The sequence below is a fragment of the Lygodium microphyllum genome, chromosome 13 (genome assembly GCF_053477565.2).
Source record: "Lygodium microphyllum isolate KBCC chromosome 13, Lygodium_microphyllum_v1.1.10, whole genome shotgun sequence".
Lineage (NCBI taxonomy): Eukaryota > Viridiplantae > Streptophyta > Polypodiopsida > Schizaeales > Lygodiaceae > Lygodium > Lygodium microphyllum.
The window spans coordinates 10,038,838-10,066,806 of record NC_141147.1 but is presented as its reverse complement, the minus strand read 5'-3'; the positions used below and the strand labels follow the sequence as shown (position 1 = coordinate 10,066,806).

General features: G+C 42.6%; 1 protein-coding gene across 3 annotated transcripts in view; it reads right to left on the bottom strand.

Moving 5' to 3' along the window:
* Positions 1-27,969, bottom strand: part of ARP (apurinic endonuclease-redox protein) — a 50,881-nt gene that overhangs the window by 1,763 nt on the left and 21,149 nt on the right. For 2 of the 3 annotated variants that reach the window (XM_087690752.1, XM_087690754.1), the window contains 4 exons: positions 1,271-1,381; positions 1,011-1,148; positions 873-920; positions 677-757 (listed from right to left, as the gene is read on the bottom strand). In XM_087690752.1, coding sequence (XP_087546878.1) covers positions 677-757; positions 873-920; positions 1,011-1,148; positions 1,271-1,381 — 378 coding nt within the window. The remainder of the gene's footprint in view (positions 1-676; positions 758-872; positions 921-1,010; positions 1,149-1,270; positions 1,382-27,969) is intronic. The other variant, XM_087690753.1, reaches the window with a different exon arrangement.

Sequence of the window (27,969 nt, the reverse complement as noted above, 5' to 3'; positions counted from 1 at the left end):
GTAGCATTGTGACAGCCGGAGTGATGCATTGACACTGACCAAACTTATTGTACAAAGGAGGGTTTGAGATACCAGGCATATCAGAGGCGACGTTCGTAGAGACTTGTGTGGATCAAGGTAAGTGAGTATAGAGGGTTGGATTGGGCACATGACAGGAGACCTTTGTAGGGACTTGTATGGGAGGGATCCAAGAGAGTGGTGTGAGAGGCAGCATGAGCTGGCAACAGATACAAGAACACAAGGGTTGAGTGAAAAGCCAATCAGAAGGCCTAGAATGCTGAATCATATATGGCTTGTTTAAACTTCCATCTATTCATATTAAAATGGTCTATTTTAACGTATACGGACAGATGTTTGAGATCTTGCTAGCTGTACTTAACCAGCTGTTGCATAGTGTTGTGCAGGTTCACTCAGCCTTCAAGCCCTGATAATCAAACAAGAACAGGTAGTATAATACAAGGGTTGTCTAAAAAGCTAATCGGGTCTACAATGCCAACCCATATGTGGCCTGTTTGAAACACCTATTTATCGTAAAATGTTAGAGACATAAGAGTCCTTATTATGTGTATTCCCTCTAAACCAGCTCTTTGACAGTGACAAATGTTTTGAATCAGTTTTCAACCTCTCACAATCAAACAAATAACCAGGAAAAGAAAAAGGAAAGCCAGATACGTACATCTGGATTATAGATATCCATTTCTTGGTGTGCACAGTTCAAATCTCCTGTCAAAATCACTGGTTTTGTTTTCTCCAACCTCTGCAGATCAAGCCTTGCATTATCTCAATTTTGAATATCAATATCAGGACCAGAACGTACAAAATAAACCAGATTATTCTGAAAAGTTAGAGGCTGTTCTTGTGAAGTTAACCACCTTAAGGAATTTACTCAATGAGGGGTCCCATTCCTGTGTCCTATACATCTGAAATGACAGCCCATCCATGTACAAGGTTGTAAAGAATACTTCAATACTGACAATCAAACTAAACAATCATTCTGATGTGGAGCCTACCAGTCTTTCCAGTTTTTGGCCTGAATTTGGAATATAGCCAGCAACAATATAGAATGATTCGAATTCCAAGGTTATCAGCCTGCCTTCATTGTCATGGTCTGAAACCCCTAGTCCATAGTGTACAGATAGGGGTTTGATCTAACAAATACAACATAATTCTATATCAGCCTAAAAGGTACAAGCTCATAAAAAAAGGGAACTTCACCGATAAAAACTGTTGTTGCAAGCATCTTTAAGCATGAAACATAAACTTTCCATACCCGAGATAAGACAGCTGTTCCAGAGTAGCCTAGCTTGGTATTACTACAGTTCCAGTAGCTATTATCATACCCTGGCAAAATAGAATCTTTGATAGCTGGAATATCCTTACACTGCAAAAACCATAGTCTCAGCTATCGAGGGTTCTATGACCTCAAAGATGGGGTTTCTAACTACAAAAACAGAACTGAATAGATTCTACATATGAAGGATCCAGAAGATATTCAAGACACTTGTTATATACAGTGGATCAACACATCGTTAAAACTTTTTACCCTACTGCTTAGAAATCAGAGAACCAAGTACAGGACTACAAGTTAGATTGAAACAAACAGCATAAAAACCATTTTGACAGTCAGTGTGTCCAGCTCCATATCTGGGCACCCATGTTGGGCCATATCCGGGCACCATTTATGCCACGTGTCAGTTGCACCCAGCATGGTTGGATCATTTGAGTTGGCTCCGCCAGATACAGGCCTCTAATAGCAAGTTGGTAATTTCTTTCTTTCAACATGTTTATAGGCATTACAACTGTACATGCTTCATTACCTCATCCAATAGTCGTGCCTAGGGATCCAGCCTGGTCTTTTGTGCCTCTATTTCCATCACAATATCAGAGCATGAAGTTTACCCTCATCATTGAAGGTTCTGACATGGTATTAGATTTTAGGTTGAGGTCCTACTCTTGCCTGGTCTCAGCCATTCAAGGTATGCCGGTGCTATTCTTCTGCAGTTGCAGGTCTGCATTTTACTTCTCCTGCTGCTGATTGGACCCTTCTCGACTTGTCCAACCTGTCTTCTGCCTGGGTGACCTGCTGAGCCAACATAGCCTGTTTCTATCCTTGGCATCCATGTTTTTCTGTACAACAGTCTGCATTGTAGGGTTTCTGTTCTGTTCCAGGGCTGAGACCACACTTTTTCCCTGCTTTACAGCAGTATTTAATGTCTGCTCTATCTGCATTTTGATGATCAATACCTGTGTGCTGACTTCTTGATCCTATGCAGGGCTGGGCGACTCTATTTACAGGCTATATATCTCTGTTTGGTGGCTTCCCGCACTACATTTGTGCATTTATTGACTGTGTTTTCGTGTTTCTCTATTGATTTCTCTCTATGCAGCAGTTATTGTTTTCTGCTCACCTTTTGTGACACACTGCTATTGATTTCTCTCTATGCAGCAGTCATCGTTTTCTGCTCAGCTGACACACTGCTCAGCTTTAGAGAGGGTTCTTGTGTGTCCGTTGTCGTGTTCTTTTTGTTGGGTGTATGGAATTGCATATTACCAGCCATAACTGGATACATTGCGCCTTGCACACCATGCATTAGTTGTTGCATACCATAAGGAGTTGTACCATACATCCCCATATGTGGTCCTTGACCCACCATAACATGAAAAACGGTGCCACCAACAAAGTACCCTAGCTGCCCCATAATTGCATGCATGCCTTGCTATCCAAATCCATGGGATTGGCACTTCTATGATAGCCTTGCATTGCAATCTTTGCCCCACTGATTTTCCTCATCTGCAACTTTGGGAGCATCTGGAGACAGTTTAAGCATTTCTTTGGGTGCATCCTCTTGTCTTGGAGCTTTAGAAAATGACTCTCTTCTTGCCCCTTGCTGTCCTTCTTAGGAGCATTCAAAAATCGATTGAACTAAGGATCTTTTGCCAGTTCAATAAAGAGATTTACTGTTGTTTTCATTTGATTCTTGAATTGGTCATCAAATTCCTCTATTTACAGGCTATATATCTTTGTTTGGTAGCTTCTTGCACTATCTTTGTGCATTTATTGAGTGTGTTTTGGTGTTTCTCTATCGATTTATCTCTATACAGCAGTCCTTGTTTTCTGATCAACTTTTGTGACACACTGCTCAGCTTGAGAGAGGGTTCTTGCGTGTCCATTGTCGTGTTCTTTTTGTTGGGTATGGAGTTGCATATTACCAGCCATACTTTGATACATTGCGCCTTGCACACCATGCATTGGTTGTTGCATACCATAAGGAGTTGTACCATGCATCCTCGTATGTGGTCCTTGACTCACCATAGCATGAAAAATGGTGCCACCAACAAAATACCCTGGCTGCCCCATAATTGCATGCATGCCTTGCTACCCAAATCCATGGGATTGGCACTTCCATGATAGCCTTGCATTGCAATCCTTTCCCCACTCGTTTTTCTCATTCACAACTTTGGGAGCATCTAGAGACAATTTAGGCATTTCTTTGGGTGCATCCTCTTGTCCTAGAGCTTTAGAAGATGACTCTCTTCTTGCCCCTTGCTATCCTTCTTGGGAGCATTCAAAAATAGATTGAACTGAGGATCTTTTGCCAATTCAATAAAGAGATTTGCTGTTGTCCTCATTCGATTCTTGAATTGGTCATCAAATTCCTCTTCCTCTTGCTCATCATCAGCATCGTTTTGCCTTGAAGACCCTACAACTTGAACTTCAGTAACATTTTCAACTTGCTATGCATGCTATGTACCTTGTCCAAGATTAGGCATTGCACTTCCTCCTTCCCCATGTGAATGTGTTGCATACTGGGAGGCATTATCATTGCTTGATCCCATCTCACTATATAAAGACATTTTGCTATAAGTGCCCAGCTGAGAACAATTTCAGCACTTAGCAAAGCTTCTGACTTCCAATCAGGTGCCTCGGGCCCACCAATTCGAAGGATTTGATGGTATGTAGTGGAACGTAAAAAACAACCTTCTTTCAAAAGAGTGGAATAACCTAATTAACACTTAATTACAACGAGAAGCAAATTCATATAAAATGAAGTACATACTTTACCACTTAATGTTGGACAGCCAACACCTAGTTGGCCCCAAACTTGGTGCCCCTTGTGGTACTTCTTTAACTTGTATTGCAAATAGATGGAGTACAACTTAGATTCTTCAACCTCCTCCACTAATCCAAGTGTCTCTTGCTGTCATAGATGACCAACAAGCCTTCAAATCAGCTTTCCCTTTGATTTGCTAAGGGATTGGCCTTCACTTGTGCTCCTTGGGAAATAAATTAACCCCAAATTCAATGTTGGCTAGCTGGTCTCTTGAATCCTCTTGAAATACACTAATTTCAGCTTTGAAAATTCAAGTTCAAAGCCTTCAAATGTAGACACGCTTCTTGAGATGGTTGTGAAACCCTAATTTTTGTTGTAAATTAGGGTTTATAGCAAAGATTCACCAAGATCTCCACCTCCAATGGCTGAATTGCTGTAAAACTTAGAGCAAATCTGAAAAATTGTTGGAGAAAGAGAGAGAATGTTGTAGAGAGAGAAAATCCAAAGATTTATCGCAAGAATTTGGTGAATTTGAGATGCCAATCCAGTTTTCCAAATGGATTCACAATTGCGAAGGGAGCATCAGAGCCTATAATCTTTAGAAAAAAGTGCATCAATCACAATCGCCAACTTCCTTTGGTCAAGAATATGTAGTCGCCTTCACTAAAATGTCTGCAATGGCTGGGAAATGGCCCAAAAGCAAGCAATTGTAATCCAACACCTCTTTCCATCAATAGCTCCAAAATGCAAATAACAAGATTTTTTCTTTCTTTAGCCCCAATTCAGCTTTCCTAAACTTGCCAAGTGACAGCCTTCTAAACTGAATTTCCAGCATTATCCAACCCATTAAAAAAAATTTCTAACATAAATTTTGAAAATTAATTCAATAATTATTTTAGTGTCCAGAAAAATAATCTAACCAACCAACAATTAAACTAGCTGGGCTAATCTCCCCCCTCCCCCCTTTTCTCAGAGCACCTAGTGTCACCACAAGCACTTATGGCCAATTAAAGTGATCTAGGCCAATATCTAACACAAGAAACCATCTAAAACCTAACAAACATAACTTGTTACAACTTTTGCCTTTGGCATTGGCTTATATTTTGGGATCCTTGGCCTACTACAATGAAATAACTTACTTGCACATCACATGTGCATCTCACATTTGTACATTTGATTATTAAACTAATCAAATACTAAGCAAAGCATTTGCAAAGCATTTGCAAAGCATTGAAATTTCATGTCGTCGTGACATTTGAAATCCTAGAGCTAGGATATCAAAATCCTGAAGCTAGGATTGATATCCAAGTTTATGATAAGTTGCTTGATAGAGAATGGGCTCTCTTCCTAGTCCAAGCTCACATTAGGGAACACTTTGATAGTTCGTCGGCCAAAGGAGGGGAATCCATGGTCATTTGTACGTTGCGGCATTGTTGACAAACATCGATAACTGCTATGATTCTTCTCCCGCTCATTATATATATATGATACCATTGTGTAATATTATATTGACCTATGTATTATACACACAATGGGCAATCGATGGAGAGAGAGAGAGAGAGAGAGATGGCAAATCACCTCTATGATGTCTGCTGACCTGGTTCTTCCTGATATTGCTACTCCTTGGCTGGACACTGTTCGCTCCATACCAGATGTGCTTTTAGTGTGATAGTTCTGTGTTAGAGTCTGTGTAGACTTTCCTTCATGACTGTTTTTTCCTATTTGTTCTAAGTCGACCTGATGGTCTGATATAAAATATTTACTACTTAATTCAATTATCTTCACGAGAGAGAGAGAGAGAGAGAGAGAGAGAGAGAGAGAGAGAGAGTCGAAAGGACCTCAAGGGTGTCACATGGCAGCCTTCCAGAGCTTTTCAGGGGAGGATGTGACATATGGCATCCCCCTTCCCCACATCCTATCATGCTATATCTAAGCAACCAACCTACTGCTAGACCCCCTATTGAGAAAACACATCTTCAATTTCCCCACTTCAATTAGAGATTTGCATTGACAATCCCAAAAAGGGTCGGTATCCTCGTTTTGGTCATTTTGTCATTGGGTGACCACTCAATAATGCACCACCCTAGACAACTTATGCCTATAAATAGGTCGTCACTTCATTCATTCTTCACCCCTTCAATCATTCTTGACTCCTCTTCTTCCTTCACTCCGACATTCTTCCCTTTTCTCTCCAACCCATCCAATGCCCTCACACCCCTTCCGGCGGACATTGCAATTTGTGGCTCGTGGCTACCTTTCACCTTCTTCACCCTCTGCTTCAAGAGCCCTGTTTCCATCATCAGGTCTTGCATTTGGAGCTCTTCCAACCTGACGTCAACATCTGCAACATAGGCTTCATCTTTTCATCACCCTGGTGTTAGTCTTCCACCTCCTTCACCCTTTGCTTCAAGCGCCCTATTTCCATCATCAGATCTTGCGTTTGGAGCTCTTCTAGCGTGGCATCAACATCTACAACATAGGCTTCATCTTTCCAACACCTTGGTGTTAGTCTCCACCAACTAGCATCATCCTACCTTTTGTGTTTGCTGCATTTGGAGGCTCTGCACCAGCAAGCGTCAGCTCCCATCAGCTTGGCATCACCCTTGCATCAGTGTTTTGTAGTTTTCAGTCCTTCCCTTGATTGGCATCATCTCCTACAGTCTAGAGTTAGCAATCTTATACTTGACAACAGCATTCACAGCCTAGCATCAATGATTTCATCTAAGTTTGCAGCTTGACCTCCATTGGACATCTACATTTTCAGCATTTTAAGGAGGGGTACAAAAGTGCCAACTCTAAAACACAAGTGCTTAGTTAGGGTTTTGTATTTGTATAACGAAGGGATTAAATTTTGTTGGTAGGAAGATTGCAATTTTTTATTAGTAAGAATCAATTATTTTTACTCCTTTTGTTTTATTTTATTTATGTATAAATGTTAGAAAATTTATTTGGGGTAGTTTATAATTTTGTCCATGGTTGAGATTAGGTTTTCATAATCATGGTGCATTAACTCTAATTAGCGTTCGCATTTTGCTAGAAGAAGAAGACGTGGTTATGCATTCAAGCCTCTAGGATTTGCATTTGCTACCTAGGCCATCCTTCTGGCATCTGAGGACTACACTTTGCTTCCTCAACAGCTGGTGATCGTCTTCCTCATCTCTGACGTCATCAAATGATTGTAGTTCACTCCCTTGACAGTTGTCCTTCACCTTCTAGTGATTACTTTGATAGCCCACTACTCGAAGGACTACATTTTGCTCCCTTCACTATCCAAATTTTCCACAAGTATTGCCGCATGAGTTAGATAGGACAATGCAATCATCTTCTAAGCTTCAGCTTCGCTATATCAGCTTTTCTTCTAATAGCATGATTCAGTGCATCATCATCGTATTCTTGTGTTTTTGAGTTTCTCTTCTCTCTCAATGTTTGTCTTACACACACTTTGTTTCTCCCCGCAAACCCTACTTTCTCTTTAGATTATCACATATCTTGATATGGTATCAAAGTATACATGTCATTCTTGACATAGTATCAAACTACAGGAGCTCAGAGAGCTAAAGATCCTGTTCTTTAGAGAAGGCCAAGACAAGTTGCAGGTTCGGCATTATCTACTGATTTCCATCTTCATTTTTGTTGCATCATCGGGAGATAGAGATATCCTTTTCTTCCTCTCCCACCCACCCTTCCTATTACAAGTTGACACTTTGGTGCTATGACCTCCAAATGCAGATGGACAAATCATTGGGTGCTCCTCTTCCGACATCACCAGATCCCCCATTGATGCTTGCCAATATGGACCTTTGCTCCCTTTACCACCAGAGTATATGCATCTAACCCTTGGCACTCGTTGTGTCACCTCTCTCTTTTGAGCCACAAAGCTTTTTTTGCACCGGCTTTCATATTTTTATGCTCACAGCAATGATACACATCAATACACACTAAGTCCTATCGAGCAAAAGGAGGATCGCTAGGCACCACGGCCTCCTCGCGATCGCCACAATGCACTACCAAAGGTAGTTTCTATTTCTTCTAGGGTTTCACGAATGGCACCTCAACAACCTGCGCTTCTGCAATCCGCTCCCTCAAGAGACAATGATTGTTGGATACTGTCCCCTTAGCAGTCCCCTCCGAGAGAGAGAGTGGCTATTCGACACCTTCCATAACTTCAACTTCCCAGTCTACTCCATTGAGAGACAGCGACTGTCGCTTACCATTGGCTCAACATAAGCCTCATCTTTTCCCACCCTTGACTACTTAAGTTCGAGAGGCCACCTCTCAGAGTTGTTCGACCTCTCCGACACCCTAGATATCTTCTTCGATGTGACCGATGGCCCTTCATTATCGGATGTTTCAAAGTTTGTGATCCATGAGTTTTTAGATTCCCTATCTCTTGAATAAGGAGATTCAGAGGGCCATGTACTCTCTTTGCCTTCAGAGGGGGCTCCTAATTCTTCTTTGGCTTCCAAGGGGACCCCCACACCTTTACCCTCAAAGGAGGCACCTCCTCATCATAAAGTTATTCATCCATCATTTGCTCTTTGAGGGTGGTTGTCTTCGAGTAATCATTTCTCCTATCGATACCCAAGATCTTCAAGTGCCACTGAAATCAATCTTCCTTCTCGAATAGGGTGGTAAAACTTGATCAAGCACTTAATTACAACAATGAATAACAGAGCACAAACTGAAATGCACACATTACCTTAACAATCTAAGACAATAGACACTCGATTGGCCCCCCCTTTCGGTATTTCTTTAACTTTGATTACTAATGGACAATGTATAAGTTGAGATTCCACAATCTCCTTTACGTAAAATTGCAGTCTTAATATTAAGCTGGTGCACAATCCAACAATGATGAGCAGACAAATCAACCATAGACCGAATGTAGTCATATGGGATGTAGAAGCAAATGTCTCCTCATAGTCAATGCCTTTCTTTTGTGTGTAGCCTTTGACCACAAGCCTGGCTTTATACTTGTCAATGGATCCATCTGCATTTCTTTTCAACTTATAGACCCACTCTGTACCAATGGCTTTCTTCCCAACAGGCAATGTCACTAAATCCCATGTTTAATTCTTTATGATAGAATCAAATTCAGCTTGCATTGCTGCCATCCAATGCACACTTTGTTGTGCATCCTCATAATATTAAGGCCCCTCATCATCAAGTGTATATGCTACCATAACAAACTCCATTATATAAGCATGATCATACAGACAAGCTTGTCTTCTGGTAAGACTAGCAATAGGAGCATCCAAATGACTATCTTTCATAGTCTACAAGTACCATCTAGGCATCTGTCTAGCTTCCTGATTGTGTACAAGCTCCTGTTGAATCTCAACTTTAGCATCTTGTTGAATATTCAAATCAGCCATAGGCTGAATTTCCGCATTGCTCAATGGCGCAGCTGGCTGAACATTATGTTCATTTATTGAAGTTCTAGCTGTATCACCAAAAGAAATGGGCAGCAGCCCTTCAAAGTCATCATTGGCAGCCTGATATGTATCAAAACCAGCAAGGGATAATTCTGATTTTTCACAAAAACCACATCCCTACTGACAAATACTTTCTTGGAAATAAGATCATACAATCTATATCCTTTACTCTCACTGCTATACCTTACAAAAATGCATTTAAAAGCCTTGTTGTCCAACTTCTTTCTTAGTACCTTGGGAATACAAGCATATGCTAGACACCCAAAAGTATGAAAATGGCCAACTGAAGGTTTTCCGCTATTCCAAGCCTCAAAAGGCGTAACATTCTTTAATGCCTTGGTAGGGCACCTGATCAAAACATGGCAAGCACACATAACTGCTTCCTTCCAAAAACCATGTGGCAAACTCTTTGCTTTCAGCATACATCTGGCCATCTCCATGAGTGACCGATTCTTCCTCTCTGCAACCCCATTCTGCTATGAGTATATGTAGTAGTATGCTCATGGACAATGCCTTTTTGCTTCAAAAAATTATTCGGCATGGAGGACATGTATTTCCCTCCTCGGTCTAGACGGAGAGTCTTAATCCTGCAGCCAAGTTGATTTTCAGCAAGTGCAACAAAAGCCAAAAATGCATCATATACCTCTAACTTTTTCACCAATGAGTAGACCCAACGAAAATGAGTAAAGTCATCAATGAAGATGACAAAATAATATTTTCCACCTAATGACTTTGTATGCATAGGTCCACATACATCCAAATGCACAATTTGTAATCTAACAATTGCCTTAAAAGCAACATCACAAGAAAACGAGAATCGATGCATTTTCCCCAAAATGCATCCCTCACATATATGCTCAAGAGGTCTCTCCAAGAGAGGTAAGCCATCTAGCATCTGTGTACACTACATAAGCATCAAACTGCTTTAGTTGACATGCCCCATGGGAGCATGCCTTACCTCTGCCTCTAACATAGCATAAGTAAGAGAAGATGCTAAATAGACTAATTGATCAACCAAATAAGCATCTAACTCATAGAGTCCATGAGTTAATGTGCCAATCAAAACCAAAGTCATGAATTCTTTATCCTTGACCATACATTTGTCATCATCAAATGTGACTTGCATACCACACTTTGCTAAAAAAGAAATGGACGACAATTTCTTCTTTATGAGACTAGCACATATAATGCATCCTGTAAACAGAGAGTTGAGCCATCAATGGCTGTCAACACAATCTCCCCAATATCTCTAATAGGGTAAGATACATTATTGGCACACTGCACAGACTTGCCACCAAGAGCTGCAATAACAGAGGAAAACAAATCCCTACAGGATGTAATGTGCCTAGAAGCACCACTCTCAAGGAATCAAGTGCTAGCATCCTCAATAGAGCTAAATGCTCTATCAACCCAAAAAGAATTATAACTGCAAGTGTAGAAACAATAGTCACAATGTACAATAAATGACGCGGATTCAATAGCAATAGAAAGCGCATCAGAAACAGACATCCCTAACTCCTCCTCCTTATTAGAAATGAGAGAGAAATGGACAAAGACAGTCCACAAGGGGTAGCAGACATGCTCCCTGTTCAACCCATCATCACATACTAAAGTCAACTCAGTACAACACACATACACAAAGCAAGTAACCTAGTACTGACCGTGGTTAAGTCAGTATGACTTAACCTTATTCAACTAAGGTAGAACACTAACAGAAGACTACGAGCTTGAATCTCAATACTCCCCCTTAAGCTCAAGTGGGGTACTTCACTCCAAGTAGCTCTTTGAATTGCACAAACTTATCTTTACCTAATGACTTGATAAAGATATCTGCAACTTGGTCTTCTGTCCTCGCATGGACCAAATCAATGTCACCTGCAATCACTTTTTCTCTAATAAAGTGATAGTGTACCTCAATGTGCTTAGTCCTAGCATGATAGACAAGATTACTAGCTAGGAGCGCACTACTCATGTTGTCAAAATAGAGTGTGGCAGGCCTGACTTCCTGCATGCCCAAATCATCAAGAAGCTTCATGAGCCATGCTACCTCACAGCTAGTATAGCACCTCTATACTCTGCCTCAGTACTAGAGAGTGTAACTGTAGGTTGCTTCTTACTGCTCCAGCTGACCATACTACTACCAAGGGAAAATGCATACCCACTAGTAGATCTCCTGTCATAGGTACTTCTTGCCCAGTCAGCATCTATATATCCTGTAAACTCCAAAGGCTTACCATGCTCATAGAATAGACCATAATCTGATGTAGCCTTCACATATCTCAAGATCCTCCTCACTGCATCCAAGTGGGGCTTCATAGGCTTCTGCATGAATTGGCTAATCAGTCCAACTGAATAGCTAAGATCCAGTCTAGTAATGGTAAGGTAAATCAGGCTACCCACCATTTGTTTATACATAGTGACATTCTCAATCTCATGTCCAACATCTACAAGTAGCTTAACATTTTATTCCAATGGAGTGCTCAAAGACTTGCAATCAAACATACCATACTTGATTAACATGTCTTGTGCATATTGCTTCTGCAACAACCAAGTACCATGAGGTGTAGAGACAATCTCAATTCCAAGGAAATATTTCAGTTCACCCAAATCTTTGACTTGAAATTCAACATGTAACATTTCCTTGATCTCTCCAATTCCAGTGACATCATCACCTGTAATGATCAAGTCATCCACATAGATGACTAATCTCACATAACCAGCCCTTGTCTTCTTTGTGAATAAGCTATGATTAGCCTTGCCCACAGTGAAACCAAGTTTCTATAAGCATACACTTATCTTAGTATTCCAAGCTCTAGGTGCTTGCTTCAGCCCATATAATGCTTTTTTCAATCTACATACATGTGTAGGAAAACCTGGATGTACATAGCCCTCAAGCCGATCCATGTATACTTCCTCAACCAAATCACCATTGAGAAAAGCATTCTTCACATCCATCTGATACATACTCCATCCTCTAGATGTTGCCAAAGCAATCATTGTCCTCACAGTTGCCATTTTAGCAACGGGCTGAATGTCTCCTCATAATCAAGACCATATTGTTGTGCATACCCTTTTGCCACAAGTCTTGCCTTGTATCTTTCCAATGTGCCATCTGATTTGCACTTCACTTTGTATATTCATTTGCAACCAATAGCCATTTTTCCTTCAAGCAAATCAACCAAATCCCAAGTGTCATTTTCAGCCAATGCTGAATATTCCTCATCCATTGCCTTACACCAATGATCATCCAAAATAGCTTCATAAAACTTTGTGGGTTCCTTGAAGCTAGTGACTTTTCCCATATATGCATAGTGCCTCACTGTGTAGCCACTGTATGTAAGCCTATCCACAGGCTTCCTAACTCTTTCTGATCTCCTCAATTGAAGTGCAGTATGAGACTCTCCTCTCTCATGAGGTGGTACATATCTATATCTCACACCAGGAGTCACAAAACTGATGGAATACCAAACTCACTATCCAAGCTGTCAGTGCCAAGTGAATCATAACCACAAGTGAGTGGCCCTATAACATCATCAAGTTTGCCTTTGCCTTTATCCACATTTCTCTCCCTCACTGACATACCCGTGTCAGTGGATAAAGATGATGAAGTCCTCAATCTACCTGTCCAAGGACTAACTAATGTAGTAGCATATTTAGAAGGCCCAGAAATCTCTGCACTTTCATTTGTATCTGCATGTACATAAGCCTCCTGACAAACATCATCATCATTCATCAAGGTGATCTTCTTCTCATGCCATGATTTTAGCTCATCAAATACCACATCTCTTGAGGCCAATGTCTCATGAGTAGAAGGATTGTAGCATTTGTACGCTTTCCTATCTTGTGCATACCCAATAAAGATGGCATTTTCTGCCTTTGGATCAAGCTTCTTCCTCTTTTCATTTGGAACATGTACATATGCCAAGCATTCAAAAACCTTTAGATGGCTAATGTCGGGCTTTATCCCATAAAGCCTCTCATGAGGAGTCACCTCATATATACCTAATGTTGGTGTACAATTCATGACATACACTGCAGTCATTACAGCCTCTGCCCAATATGCATTTGGTAGGCTTTTCTCATTCAACATGATTCTAGTTGATTCCATGATCACCCTCTTTTTCCTTTCTGCCAGACCATTTTGTTATGGTGTGTATCTACATGTCAATTGCCTTTTTATCCAATGGGCTGCCAAGAAGTGATCAAAGTCTTTAGAAACATATTCTCCACCACTATCAAATCTCAATCATGAGATGTAGCAAGCCAATTCTTTCTCCACATGTCTCTTGAAGTCCTGAAAAGCATCCATGACATCACTCTTGTGCTTCAACACATACAACCATGTGTACCTACTATAGTCATCTATGAATGACACAGTAACGTGATCCCCGAAGAGATGCATTCTGTGAGGGTCCCCATATATCAGAATGTACAAGCTGTAATAGTCTAGTAGTAGTTCTTACATGCCTCATAAATGGAAGCCTTGATTGCTTCCCAAATTGACAAGACTGACATACATGTCCCAATTCCATATGCTTGAACTTAGGGAGTCCAAGTACAACTTGCTTATGCTGCATATTCTTCAACTTTTGAACATTTACATGACCGATCTTTTTATGCCATATCTCAATGTCCCTTATTGCAACATTGTCATGTCAGTACATAGCAATATTCAATGCTGGAATTTTTGTATCCAATGTAAACATCCTACCATTTCTTTTGCCTTTAGCAATGAGTTTGCATCCTTGGCCATACTCTTCAATGTAGCATCCATCTCTACTGAATCTAACTTGTAGATTCTGTTCAACCATTTGTCCCACACAGAAAGCAAGTTTTTGGTTATTGAGGGTTTTTAAAACCCTTCACCCGCAATTTGCGTTTTTGTGTTTCTGCGTTTTGCAATTAGGGTTTACAGCCCCAAAAAGAGGCACCATCCTAGACTGACTGTGCCTATTCATAGGCTACTCTCTCATTCATTCCTCACAGCTAATTCATTCAGTCCGTCACCTCTTCTCTCCAGCCTCTCCACTACCTTCACACCCCTTCAAGAGGACATTGCGGTTTGTGGTTCGTGGCTGTCTTCATCATCTTCCTTGTGCTACGGCACCCTTGGTCCCTTGTATCACATTCACTCCATGATTCGGAACTTCATCATTCCATTCATCAAAGTTTATTCTCCCTTCCCTTCTCTTCTCCATGTTTGCCGAGTTCACTCCGTGTTCCTCCCCACAAACCCTACTGTGTCACTAGTATGTCATCTTTTGACATGGTATCATAGCTGGATCTGCTCACCTAGCAGCAAAGATTCTCCATTCCAGTGAAGGCAAAGACTGGTGGCGGGTTCGGCATCCACTTCTCTTCTTCTTCCGCTGCATCAAAATCTCGTTTTAGCAAATTTCAGGTGTTTCAGCTTGCTGCCCACACCCCGTTCGCGGAGGATATCTTAGTCGAAGCTGTCCATTGCTGTCTCCATCAGTTGGCGCCTGATTTTCAGCCTCTTCACACAGTTTGAAGCTGATTCCAACCAGGCGACTATTGTTCCTGTGCAGACCTATTGCCATACAACCTGCCACATCATCACAGTCCTGCTGCCTGCGTTTTTAGTCTTTCTTTCTCCTGCTGGTTATCCTGCCTGCGTTTTTATTCTTTCTCTGTCTTGCAGGCTCTCCTACCTACGTTTTTAGTCTTTCTCTCTCCTCACTTGCGTTTTTCTAGTGGTTGCAATCTCTTACTGCTGGTCGCATCCTCCTCCCATTGGCAGCTCACTTCTAGCCCTTCCACTGCCCTCCCACCCCTTGAGGTGGACATTGTGGTTCGTGCTTCACACTGCCCTCACCCCCCTTGAGGCGGACAGTGGTTCATGGTGGCTGATCTCTTCCTTCTTCAGCAAGGCATATTGGTATCTATGGCTTCTTTACCAACAGATGTCCAAAAAATACTGGGTACTCCTACTTTGACATCACCGGACACACCATCGATGCTTGCCGACTTCGACCTTTGCTCCCCACCCCCCCAGAGTATATGCGTCTTCCACCAGGCACTCCTTGTGCTACCTCTCCTTTCTGGGCCACAGAGATCGTTCTACATCGGCTATCAGAGTACTATGCTCAAGGCAATAAGACGCATCCGATGCACACTAAGTTCTTTCCAGCACATGGAGGAATAATTGGTGCTACGACCTCCTGAAGATCGTCGCAATGCCAGCGGCAGTCTTCTTCCACTTATTTTCAGGTACAGTGGCTTCCACGACCTACGGATCTGCAGTTCGCTCCATCGAGAGACAGTGATTGTTTGATATCGTCTCCTCGTCAGTCTGCTCCTTCGAGAGAGTGGCTGCTCGACTCCTTCCTCTTCTTCGGCTACCCAGTCTACTCCACTAAGAGACAACAACTGATGTCCACCTCTTGCTCATTCTGAGCCCCACCCTTCCCCACCCTCGGCTACTCAAGTTCGAGAGGCTACCTCTGGGAGCTCTTCAGCATCCCAAATACCTTCTTCGACACAACCGGTGGCACTTCCTTCATCATCAAACATTTCAGAGTCCATGATCCATGAGTCTTTGGATTCCCTATCTACTTCAAAGGGAGATTCAGAGAGGGATGTTATTTCCTTGCCCTCAGAGGGGGCATCTACTTCTTCAACTTCAGCAGGAGCCCCTCCACCTCCCACCTCAGAGGGGGGACCTACTCCACATGAAGTTCTTCACCCATCCTCTACTTTCTTGGGGTGGCTGTCTTCGACCAGTCATCTCTTCTACTGATACCCAGGATCTTCAGGTACCATCTAGATTAGGACCTCGGAGGTTCAACAGCGACTTGGTGACGAGGTTTCCTTTCCGGTGGAAATCTTGGATCTTAGGGATCCTCTACATCTTCTTCCTCCTCTTCTCTCCTTGCCTTGGTCCCTTGGTCAATATGTAGCCACCTCCCCAAATCGAGTACGGGCATATCCTTATGGTTCTCGACACTACACAAAGTTCGACATTCCTCCTATGCATTGCATGTTTTCATCATCTATGTCCTAGGGCGCTTGGGCAAGTGAACAATTTTTCCATGAGGGACACTCTCCAAGTGACACTTGCTGCATGAGCATTCTTCAACATGTAGCATTGCATCTCCACCTCACTCCTCTTGTTCTCCTTTTTAGGCCTGAGAGGGTGTGTTGAGAAACCCTTCACCCGCAGTTTGCGTTTTTGCGTTTTGCATTTAGGGTTTGCAGCCCCAAAAAGGGGCGCCATCCTACACTGACTGCGCCTATTTATAGGCCACTCTCTCATTCATTCCTCACGGCTGATTCATTCAGCCGGTCACCTCTTCTCTCCAGCCTCTCCACTACCCTCACACCCCTTAAAGAGGACATTGCGATTCGTGGTTCGTGGCTGTCTTCATCATCTTCCTTGTGCTACGGCACCCTTGGTCCCTTATATCACATTCCCTTCATGATTCGGAACTTCATCATTCATCTGAGTTTCTTCTCTCTTCCCTTCTCTTCTCCATGTTTGCCGAGTTCACTCCGTGTTCCTCCCCGCAAACCCTACTGTCTCGCTGGTACGTCATCTTTTGATAGAGGGTACATGTAATACATTATAGAGACTCTTTTTCTTGTCACCATACATCATCAAAGGAATAGTACATATATGCATAATGTCATGTTGTATATCATCCCCTGTGCAAACATATCCATGAGTACCTTCTACCAATGTGTCAAACCACTCTCCATGAGGAGTCATGTGGTTAGATGTCCCTGAGTCTATGTACCATACATCATCTGCTTTGCCTTGTGTAGGCAATCCTTTCTTCACATGTTGCATTGCAAACAACCAATCATTCTCCTGCATACGACTAGAAGAAGCATAATTACCATGTTGCTTCCCTCTTGCTCTCTGATCATTCTGCTTCTTGTAGCAATCCTTAGCTACATACCCGTATTTGCCACAATAATGGCAATCCTTATTTGCATTTGATTACTGTCCATGACTCATTTGAGGCTGTTGCCAAGTTCCTCTTCCTCTAGCTAAATAACCTCCTCTTCCACGAGCATTTGAGGCACCTCTATTTGCTTGAGGCTGCCTATTTTGCCATCCAATAGCTTGCTGTCCACGGGCTGCATATGCATTTCCAGCACCTCTTCCTCTAAAATTTGATCTTCCTCTTCCACCTCTACCCCTTTGATTTGAGTAGAAGACGTTGTCTCTGCTATTTTTAGACCCACTGGAACTTGTATTGAGTCCAAGTTTCACTTCTTCATGCAAAAGAAGTGCCACAAGTTCATCAAAATTAGGCTGCTCTTAACGTGCTGATATAGAAGTATCAAACTGCTTATATTCCTGTCCAAGTCCATGGAGGGTAGCAGCCACCTAATCATCATCCTCAACTTCAGCTCCAATTGAGCCTAGTTGTTCTGCAATGGTTCTAATCTCACTGACATAGTCTTCAATAGACCTTCCATTCTTGGATATGTGGCTGAATTTTTGCTTCAATTGTGTCTTTCTCGCATGAGTGACATGCCCATGATTCTTTATCAATAAGTCCCAAGCAGCTTTTGGGGAAATACAGTTTGCAATTTGCATAGCTTTTGTGTCTAACACATATAATGACTGCCAATGCAAGATCTTGCTAGCCTTTTCCAACCATGTTCTATGTGCTTTTAACTGATCCTGTATTGGAGGTCTATCCTCTGGTAGCTTGGGCTCATCTTCAAGACCTATGACTAGGTCCCAATAACCTCTTCCAATTAAGAAATTAGACATCTTGAATTTCCATAGAACAAAATTGTTGTAGTCCAACTTCTCACCAACTATCTGAGTGATAGTATCCTTCTCTCTCGTGTTTGCCATTTCAAAGTCTTCAGCTTTGCAAAACCAGTCAATTTCTCAAAATGCCAGCAGGCAATATTCTTCAGTGACCTGTAGTGCAACCAGATTTTATTGTAAAATTGCAGCAATAACCACCACTATTGCATTCTCAGCCAGTACATGTGCTTCTGTTCCCATTCAACTGCAGTTACAATGCATCAACAACTTTGCATTCCAATCTGATATGATGACTGCATAAGATCCAATGCATGCAGGAAATAGATACTCGATATTCCTTCAACTGACTGCAGAAATTGTTTCCAACAAAGCTTTTACATGCATCAATGATGGGTCTGTAGCCAGTGCACCTGCAGATATTACCTACTATGGCAGAAATTGTTTCCAGCAAAGCTTTTACATGCATCAATGATGGGTCTGCAGAAATTGTTTCCAACAAAGCTTTTACATGCATCAATGATGGGTCTGTAGCCAGTGCACCTGCAGATATTACCTACTATGGCAGATTGAACCGTTCTCACTGACAAGCTTGGGATTGTGTGCAAGGGTTTGCAAGCATCCGTATTCGAAGTGTCTGACTATGCACTGTTCACCCAAGCATACATGGACATGTACATTCCGGGTGTGCAGTAGCCACACTGAGAGCCATGAAAACCTGCAATTCTTTCTTGCACTACATGGAAGCCCTTCTGCGTATTGCCTAGGCCCTCTATAGTAGTCACAAAGCACCCATCGATGGAGCAGAGCAAGGTGAGGCAGGAATTAATGGTGAACTCTTCAATCTTCTTGTTCTTTGGGTCATATTTGGACAGCAAAACAAGACAAGCACTACATCCACAATGAGTATGACACTCTTGGAGCTGTTCCCTGAGTCTCTGACACCGCTCTTAGCTCACTTCATCCAAGGTCCTTGACCACAGAGGTTTGAGGCTCCTGTAAGCATTCTACATCTTGAGTCCACTGTTTGTCGCACTTTCCGCATTTCTCTATCTGTGCCCTAGCACCTCTTTACAAGTGCAACTAAATAAACCGTGAACTTGTCATCTGTTTGTGTAGCAACAGTGTGCTGCTTCTGCAATTCAGAGTGCTACCTCAAGTTACCTCTGCTTTAAGTTGCCAAGTCCTGCTCCCTGCTGTGTTTGTCATTTCAGAAAAGCTGAAAATGAAGATCCCAGGCAATGGTAACAGCAAAGGGAACATGACAGCATCAAGATATAACAGGACACAAGTGCAGCAAAACAGCCAACATTTCAATGAACTTTGCCACCATTACCCACGTCTTCCCGACCATATTTTCCATCCTCAAAAATACAAAGCAATTTGCAGCCTTCTGTTTTCAATGGCACAAATGACAATCCTCACAACACATGTAAGATGCCTCTTATGAGCATTTATCGAAGGGCCTCATATATCCACCCTACGAGAAAATCAGAAAGATATCGGCACGCATAGCTGCAGTTGTCACAAAGTCAGGTACCTGGGAGATCAGCATCATATCTTCATGTGCAAGCTAACCGGGATGAGTAGGCCGAGCATCCGCAGTGGTGGGCAACGATGATGATCACAACGAGTGTCAATGCAATTGTTCTTCAAGGCTTCATGTCAAATGGAATACTGCAGTCAAACGTCCGAGTAGAACTGACAAGGAAGAGTTGGCTAAATATGAGCTGCTCTATGTAGCATCTGGCGATGGCGTTGGCGAACGGTGATCACTAAGATCAGAAGGGGCGACATTCTTATCGGCGAAAAGCGCAGCGGCCTGCTTAGCTTCTCCAAATCCATGCCTCCTCAAGCACAGTCAGCTCTCGCCCCTTTCTGTGCGCAAGCCATCTTTGACATCCATTGCCCGAGCTTCTCAAGGTTCAGCCGCTGGTCCAGGCTCTGATACCATATTAGAAAATGAGAGAGAGAGATGGACAAAGGCACAGGCAGGAAGGGTAGCAAACATGCTCCTTGTTCAACCCATCATCACACTAAAGTCAACTCAGTATAACACTCATACACAAAGCAAGTAACCTAGTACTGACCATGGTTAAGTTAGTATCACTTAACCTTATTCAACTAAGGTAGAACACTAACAAAAGACTATGAGCTTGAATCTCAACACTCCTTGGCTATGCGCTTCTTACATTCTGTGATATAATCATAGTATGGAGGAGTTTCGAAGTTTCGGCCAAATTTTGGAAACGGAAAAATGGTGTTTTGAATAATTGTGAGCTTGTTTCTCTTTTGGGTGTGAAAGAGAACCCATATGCTCTAGTTCCTCTCACAGGCCCTGAACTACAATCTTGCGAGAGAACCCGAATGGCAATGTGTTTCTATTCAAATTTAAGAGATTGAGATTAAGTAATTGGCAATTCTTAATATGCAAGCCACAAAATCAACATTTGAGTGGACAATAGATTATAGAACCTATTACCTAGGTTGCATAATGCATTAGATAATCAAGATTTAAAATATAAAAGACACCAATCAGATATACCAAAGTAGAAGCACAATTGTCGTATTTCTCCCGCCAAGAGACAAGCTGAAGCTATGTCTCTCAAAGCCTAGCTGTGGGTCAACCAAAATAAAGAGAATGATTACGGAACGCCAGCAAATCATCCTCCACTCTCCTCGTCATATCTATATCATCCCATGTGAGGCGCCTTATGTACTCCATGAAGCCCTCCTCTAACTCCTCGCTAGTATACTGGTCCTCCTTGCGCCAAAGGGAATGCAAGATATATGTGACAGCATGGACTTGTTTATGGAACCAATCCTATCGTGCATTCTACACTGCACAAATCTCAACAACCCTTCAGAGCGAAGGATGATAGACCATAGATAAAATAAGTTAAAAACTTAGAAGTTAGAATAATGATCAATTATTAAGAAGTCGTTAACACAATAATTACATGTGTAAAAGTTAAACAAAAATTTACTTGTCGTGGGACAAAAAGCTGTTGTGAAGCAAGGCCTCGTCAACTTTATCCATATACTCATACAGAAAGCCCAAAGTACTCCCCTCCATATCAATAATACGCAATACAATGTAAATATGAGTGAAACTTTTCACCAATGCCTCTGCCTCAATCCATCGACTCTCATTTGAAATATTACACTTAAAAGCAAGAGCCTTTAGAGACTCTCTCTCACTCCATGTAAGTCATTCTTGACATGCAATGGTCCGTATTAAATTTGGGCGGTGGACTCGTATCAACCTCTCCAATACAATAAACATATAAGTAAATCTACTGGTAGAGAGCTTCAATAGCTTAAGTGTGCTATTGACTCGAAACATGCTTGTGACAGATGGCCTCTTCTTCACAAATCTTACCATGCTTGCTGCTATCTTAAAAATGTCATTTACCCAAGATATTTGCCCAACATCTTCAATAAGCAAGTCAAGACAATGGGATGCACATAGAATCCATACTATACTAGGAAACTCCTCCTCAAGCATACGTCTCATAGATACATCACTGCTTTCATTATCTGTCGCACATGCATCACATTTTGGAATCCGTCCATAATGGCTTGTCACATGTCCTCCCAAATGAATGCTCCTATGATGGTAAGACCCGAGGTAGAGGCATCCATGGCCTTAATGAACATAGTGTCTTTACATGAAGACACCAAAACATTGTAAACATTCCTTCGATGCATATCTGACCATCCATTGCATGATATTATGCATCCTTATTTCACCGATATCTCCTTCAAGGGCTCCAATTGAGCCTCTATAGATGTTTTCTCCTTTCGAGGCTACCGTGTGCATAATGTATCCGCGAATGGGCCTTCCCACTCACACCCTATGCGGCTCACTACCCTGATTGTTTTCTTCCATTGATGTATAATGGCCACATTGAAAGGGATAGCATACCGAATGAACAAGCATGTGAATTACCTAGTTGCCTCCATAATTACCTGCCTTTAAAGTTCCGCATGAAAACTTACACCATGTAAGGAGCTCTTTTGCTCACCACCACTAGAGGATGGCAACGAGGTCATTTTTACACTTGAATCCAATACAGATATGGATGCATTTCTTTTTTATGGGCCACTAGCACCTTCAATTTGGCTAGCACCACTAGGCCCACTAGCCTCTCCTTGCCCTACTTGTGCTTCATTAGCCCGATGTGGTATTGGATGAGAGGATTCATCTTCTTCCAACTCAATATCCAAACGCTTTCGGTGTCAAAGATGGAGACTTACCGTTACTCCTACCCGCATATTTACACAAGGCCCGATGTCTTTCTTGGAAATGCATGCCAAGTGGTCTTTCACAGGCGTTACACTCCCCAATTTCTCCAATCCATAATAGTTACACAACCACTTCTTTGATCCATCAAAGCCCTTGTATCCCTTGATTAGAGTGACGTGCCCCCAATATGGATCCAATGCCATGATATAATGATTAGCCTTTAGGTAATACATTATGGGAGGAGGAGGCGGTGGCAGAGGCGGCAGAGGCGGCAACAGCAGAGTGGCAACGGCTGGAGAAGGGAATGGGCCACGAGAGCTAGTGTGTGCCACGGGAGTTCAAGTGTGTGCGCTACCACCTGCGGAGTCCGAACTGGGATCGCGATTCGGACACGATCAGCATGCTTGATAACCCACCCTGAAATGAACTATAAAATCCTAGAATGGCAATCTATCGTTTCCGTTACGGTCCGAAATAGCTGGTCCGTTTTGGCAGCCCTGCTTGCATGCTACCTGTTTCTTGTTGCTCTATGAATTACCTAAACTTCCAAAACTCTCTAGAGCATTTTTAGATTGGCTGCCCTTGCCCTTCTGCCTCGCGATCAAAGCCTACTCAGAGGCTATTACATCCACCCCACTATTCTTTCTTGTTTGCTCTTCTTCTAGGACCAAACTAACCAATTGAAGAAAAGCAAGTGGCTACAGAAAAATTCTTGTGGTGAGATTTAGGGCCATATGAAATGTCAAATAAGAGGGTGGCAATGAATTCAGAGTAGTAGAGATCAACTGTGCATCCGAATAATACTCATCTACATTCATTAGCTGCTCATGCAAGTCGTGAATTTTGTTAAGATGATCCTGCATGGAATCACCTTCATGCATCTTCACATTCTCAAGCTCTTTCTTTAAGAAAGAGATACGTGTCTCATTTTTTCCAACAAATATCTGCTCAAGTATCAGCCATGCTTCTCGTAAAGAAGCTGCAGACCGTGTGTGCAAAATGATAGACTGCTGAACTACCAATGCAATCAATGGCAATGCTTGAGCATCTCGTATGTCCCAAGCCTTTTGTCCTACTAATCTCTAGGGAAGTGGCTGAGCTGGAGTGGGCTAAGCAGGCCTTTGACCACATCCTCCTGGAGGAGGTGTTACAGGAGCCACAACTCCAGGACAAACTTCTTCACCACTAACATAATCCCAAAGTTTCTTCACAATCAACATATTTTTCATCATGAAAGATCATAGAGAATAGTTGTTTCTATCCTCCTTGGATACATATGCGAATACATCACCTTGTCCATGATTGGCCATGGTAAATGTCACTATTCAAAGAGCACAAGAGCAAGACTTAAAGCTGGACCAACCTGGAAATCTAGGAATTTCCAAAAATTACAGCGGGCACCACGTTGTAATTAACAAATTTGATCACACTCCATCAAAACTTTCCAATGTACACATTATCCAATGCACAAACAGTGCTCAGCAGTACAAAAAATGCAAAAGTCCCAAAATTTTGTTGTCCAAAATGCACAATTTCAGCCTATTGCAGACTGACGCTGATGGACATTTGCCAATGTCTGAACTGAATCAAAAAGCCCCAAATTCCTGGCCCGAAATTCAAGAAATTTCTGCAATAAATGTGTCCCAAACACGTGTAGGAGCAGAAGTAGCCTGCTTGGGCAAAAGCCCTTGTCAGAAATTCAAATCTGAATAAAAATGAATAATTTCTTATTTTACCTTTAAAATGCTGGAGGGGTGGAGCTGGAGCAGGGCAGGTGTTATCAGGCAACCTGGCAGACAGACCAGGTGGGTGGCAGCATCAGGACCAGGGCACAGTTGGCAGCTTGAGGCAGACCTGTGGGTGCAACAGGTACTGCAGAAGGCGGGGACTGCAGATGATAGTGCAGACCAGGGGGCAGTGGTGTAGACAGCCAAGCACAAGCAGCGTATCAGCAGGAGCAGGCAGCACTGGCGGACAGGCTACTGGGGGGGCGCAGGCTGATGAGCTGGTGGGGGTTGGCTGCTGACGACTCTGCTGCTGGTGCTGTGGGCGGTGTAGACAGCTGCTACAGACGGAGGCAGCAGCTCACTAAGCTAAAGCTGGAGCCGGGCTACTGGTCATGAGCTCCAAGAAGACACTGAGCTGAACTCAGCTCTGATACCATATGTGAGAGAGAGGGGACAGCTCAGCTGAGAGTACACAGTTGAAAGTGAAGAGAGTGTGAGTGAAAACACAACTCCCAATGCAATAATCAAAGAGTGTAATGTGCAAGTTCAAAGTACAACCCTTAAACCCTAGGGTTGTTAGTATGCATTCACACCCAAAAGGTGTATAACACGATAAGTGCCCCAACTGTGTAACATAAGCACATAAAATAAAGGAGAATAAAACTGGGGGGAAAAACCTCTCATAAGGAGAGTAAAAAGTGCCCCAGTTTCCTATCGAGGATTATTGACACTCCTCTGTGAGCGTAGGTGTGAGTCAAACCTAACAACTAGGTAAGAAGCTAAAAGAACTCTTAAGTATTCCATCCCTTCCTTTTCCTTCAAATGATTTTATTTCTCATGGTCAATATTGAGTAGGTACATCTTCATCTAGTGCATTTAACAGACAAAAGGAACCAATTATGTTTCCCACAACATCCATCATAAATCCATTTGGGCTCCCATCCCTCCCTCCCTCATCTTCCACTCCACCTTCCTTTCCACTTCCATTAAGTACATCACATTATCCACCACACCATGGGGTTCTGCACATTTAGGGACAACCTTTAGGATCTCTACACACTCGTTTCTAAGTGGTGTACCTATGACGAAGGCTCGACCTTGCACACACACTTTTTCATGTTATCCCTCTGGGAGTGCATCCCAAACATACTCGAATGTGGATCATTTAGTACCGGAATTTGCCTCTATGGCATTACCTAGTAAGCCATCTAGTCATTATAATGTACCCCAACAGACATTTGGACAGGGCTCTCATGTCCCAGTGCCTCCAAATCCATCTACGATATCATATGGACCTATGTCCGCTTCGATACCTCCACAGCAATCGGCACTCATTAGACGTCAACAGTCTATTTCTACCCGTCCATTATTATCCTTTCCTCCTTATCCACCACCACCACCACCACCACCATCTTATCTTCCATCTTACTCCACTTATCCCTCATCACAGACACCTCATAGTTCTAGCTCCTCATCTGCCAAGCATGTATTTAATGACAAGACTCGTTTCAACGGATCAAACTACCCCACTTGGTCAAATTTGATGAGGCATATCTTAGACTCTCAGAACCTATGGGATTTAGTGCAAAGGTTGGAACCCCAACCTGATCCCACCAACCTAACCCCGCCCTTGTTCCATACAAAGTTGTTTGCTCATGGAAGGCTCGTAATGCCTCCACTATTCTCGAGCTTATGCAAGTCTTATTACCTGAGTTTCACTCTCAGCTTCAGCACTTCGACTTAGCCTCCAAGCATTGGGCACACTTGACTGACTACTACGCGGCTCGGGATAGGATCCATTGCATCAATTTGCATCATGAGCTCCAAAACTTTAAAATCACAGACAAGGCAAACTTGAAAGTCAAGTTGGCTGAGTATCGGACTCCTAAATCCTCAAACAACCAAGTTACCATGTTCCTTAAGAAGCTGCCAAGAAAATATTTCCATTTTGTACATCACGTGATTTCACAGCCTTAGATGTCCACATTTTATGAGTTTGAGTGTCAGTTGTTGCATAACACACAATTGTTCGATCAATTTCGTCAAACGTCCTCCATAGAGGGGGCTCTAGTTGCATCTTCTCAGATGGGGCAACAAGGCAAGGGCAAACCACTTACCAAAATCAAATTAAAATCAAAATCAAAATAATCTAGCAAATCCCAAGGAACCACTCAATCTACTCTCAAACCTGGATGGCAAAATATACCTAAGAATAATCGGTATTCTCAACATTGTCAAAAGACTAGCCATTATGACGATGAATGTTGATATAAGGCAAGAGGCACACAAACAAAATCCAAGAATCTGACCTCCACACTCCAGTCAGGTAACCCCTAATAAGAAAAGCAAGGTGGTGGAAACCCTCAGCGGGGCAATGATACGGCCAAACCCACACTACCACCAATCAGCCATCACAGTTAGCGAACTACTCAACTCCACAGGGTTTTTCCGACTAGTTTGCAAAGGCCGACATTGTCTCCTTAGGGGGATCAAATGCAAGTCTCATTCATATCTATGAGTTGCCTCATGATGAGGTAACTACAGAGGCCCACTCGTCACAACTGAGCTCTTTAGCACCTGTTTGGCTTCTGGATAGTGGAGCTACGCATCACATGACTCCTATAGCGGACATTTTCCTTTCTCAAGCCCTTGTAGCCAAGAGTGTCCACATCAAAAACAACTCCTCGGTCAAGATTCAAGCCCAAGGTCGCATCAATTTCCCCACTAACCAAGGTCCAAATCTCACTTCACTGGATGATGTTGTCATACCCCAGCTTGGGGTGAACTTCTTGTCCGTTCAACAGCTTTGCCAATTGGGGCAAGCAGTTTTCTTCACCCCGACCATAGTCAAGATCATAAACTCTCAGACTGGTTTCGAGGCAAGGCACAGTCTAATGGTCTTTACCACATGATACATTTTCTTGTTGAGTCAACTACCGATGATTCGAAGTTCCATCACTTCCAAGCCTTGTCTATCACACAAGAGCCCACGAACTTAGAGTATATTTGGTCTTTTCGATTATGACATATTGGCTATGACTCTCTTTATGAGTTGTCGTGTTAGGGGATGGTTGAGGGCTTTCCACACCTAAAACTATCTTGAGAGGTTTGTAAAGCATGTCAGCTAGGTAAGCAACATTGTAGACCCTTCCCTCTGTTGAGATATCGAGCTCCACTCGTGATACGCCAGGGTGACCGTTGTGTATTTATGTCACCGACTTGTCAGTTGTTGCAGACGCGGTTGGTACACCGCCCATGAATAATAGCTACATGACAGCTATCCTTATCTACTCTAGTTCGTGGCTCAGTTAGTATGCCACCTTAGTTAGTTGAGTTTGGTTTGAGACCCATATATAGGGTTCTTCTATTTCTTTGTATGTGAGTTCTTTTGGCTTACACAACTAAGAAGAGGAAAACTGTTTTCCTCCACCCTTGTGTGTATTCCCCCATTGTGCAAGCAAGAAAGCTACAAGTGAGACTCCTTCCTTCTCTCCCACAATCTTGACATGGTATCAGAGCCTTGTTCGTGGTAAGGAGCTCAAGAAAGCAAGCCAAGCTCGCGGTGTTCTGGTAAGAGGAGCAGTGTTGCTTTCATTTTCTGTTTTGGGAGCAGATCTCTACAGCAGCACAGTCGGAAATTGCAAGAGTGCATTGTCTCAGGTTGAGACGCCCTTCGCGGTGAAGCAAGAGGGCAGTATATGCTGCGGGCGAGGGCTTTAGCCCTCGGCGACCTTGTTTTTTTTATTTGAGGCCATTT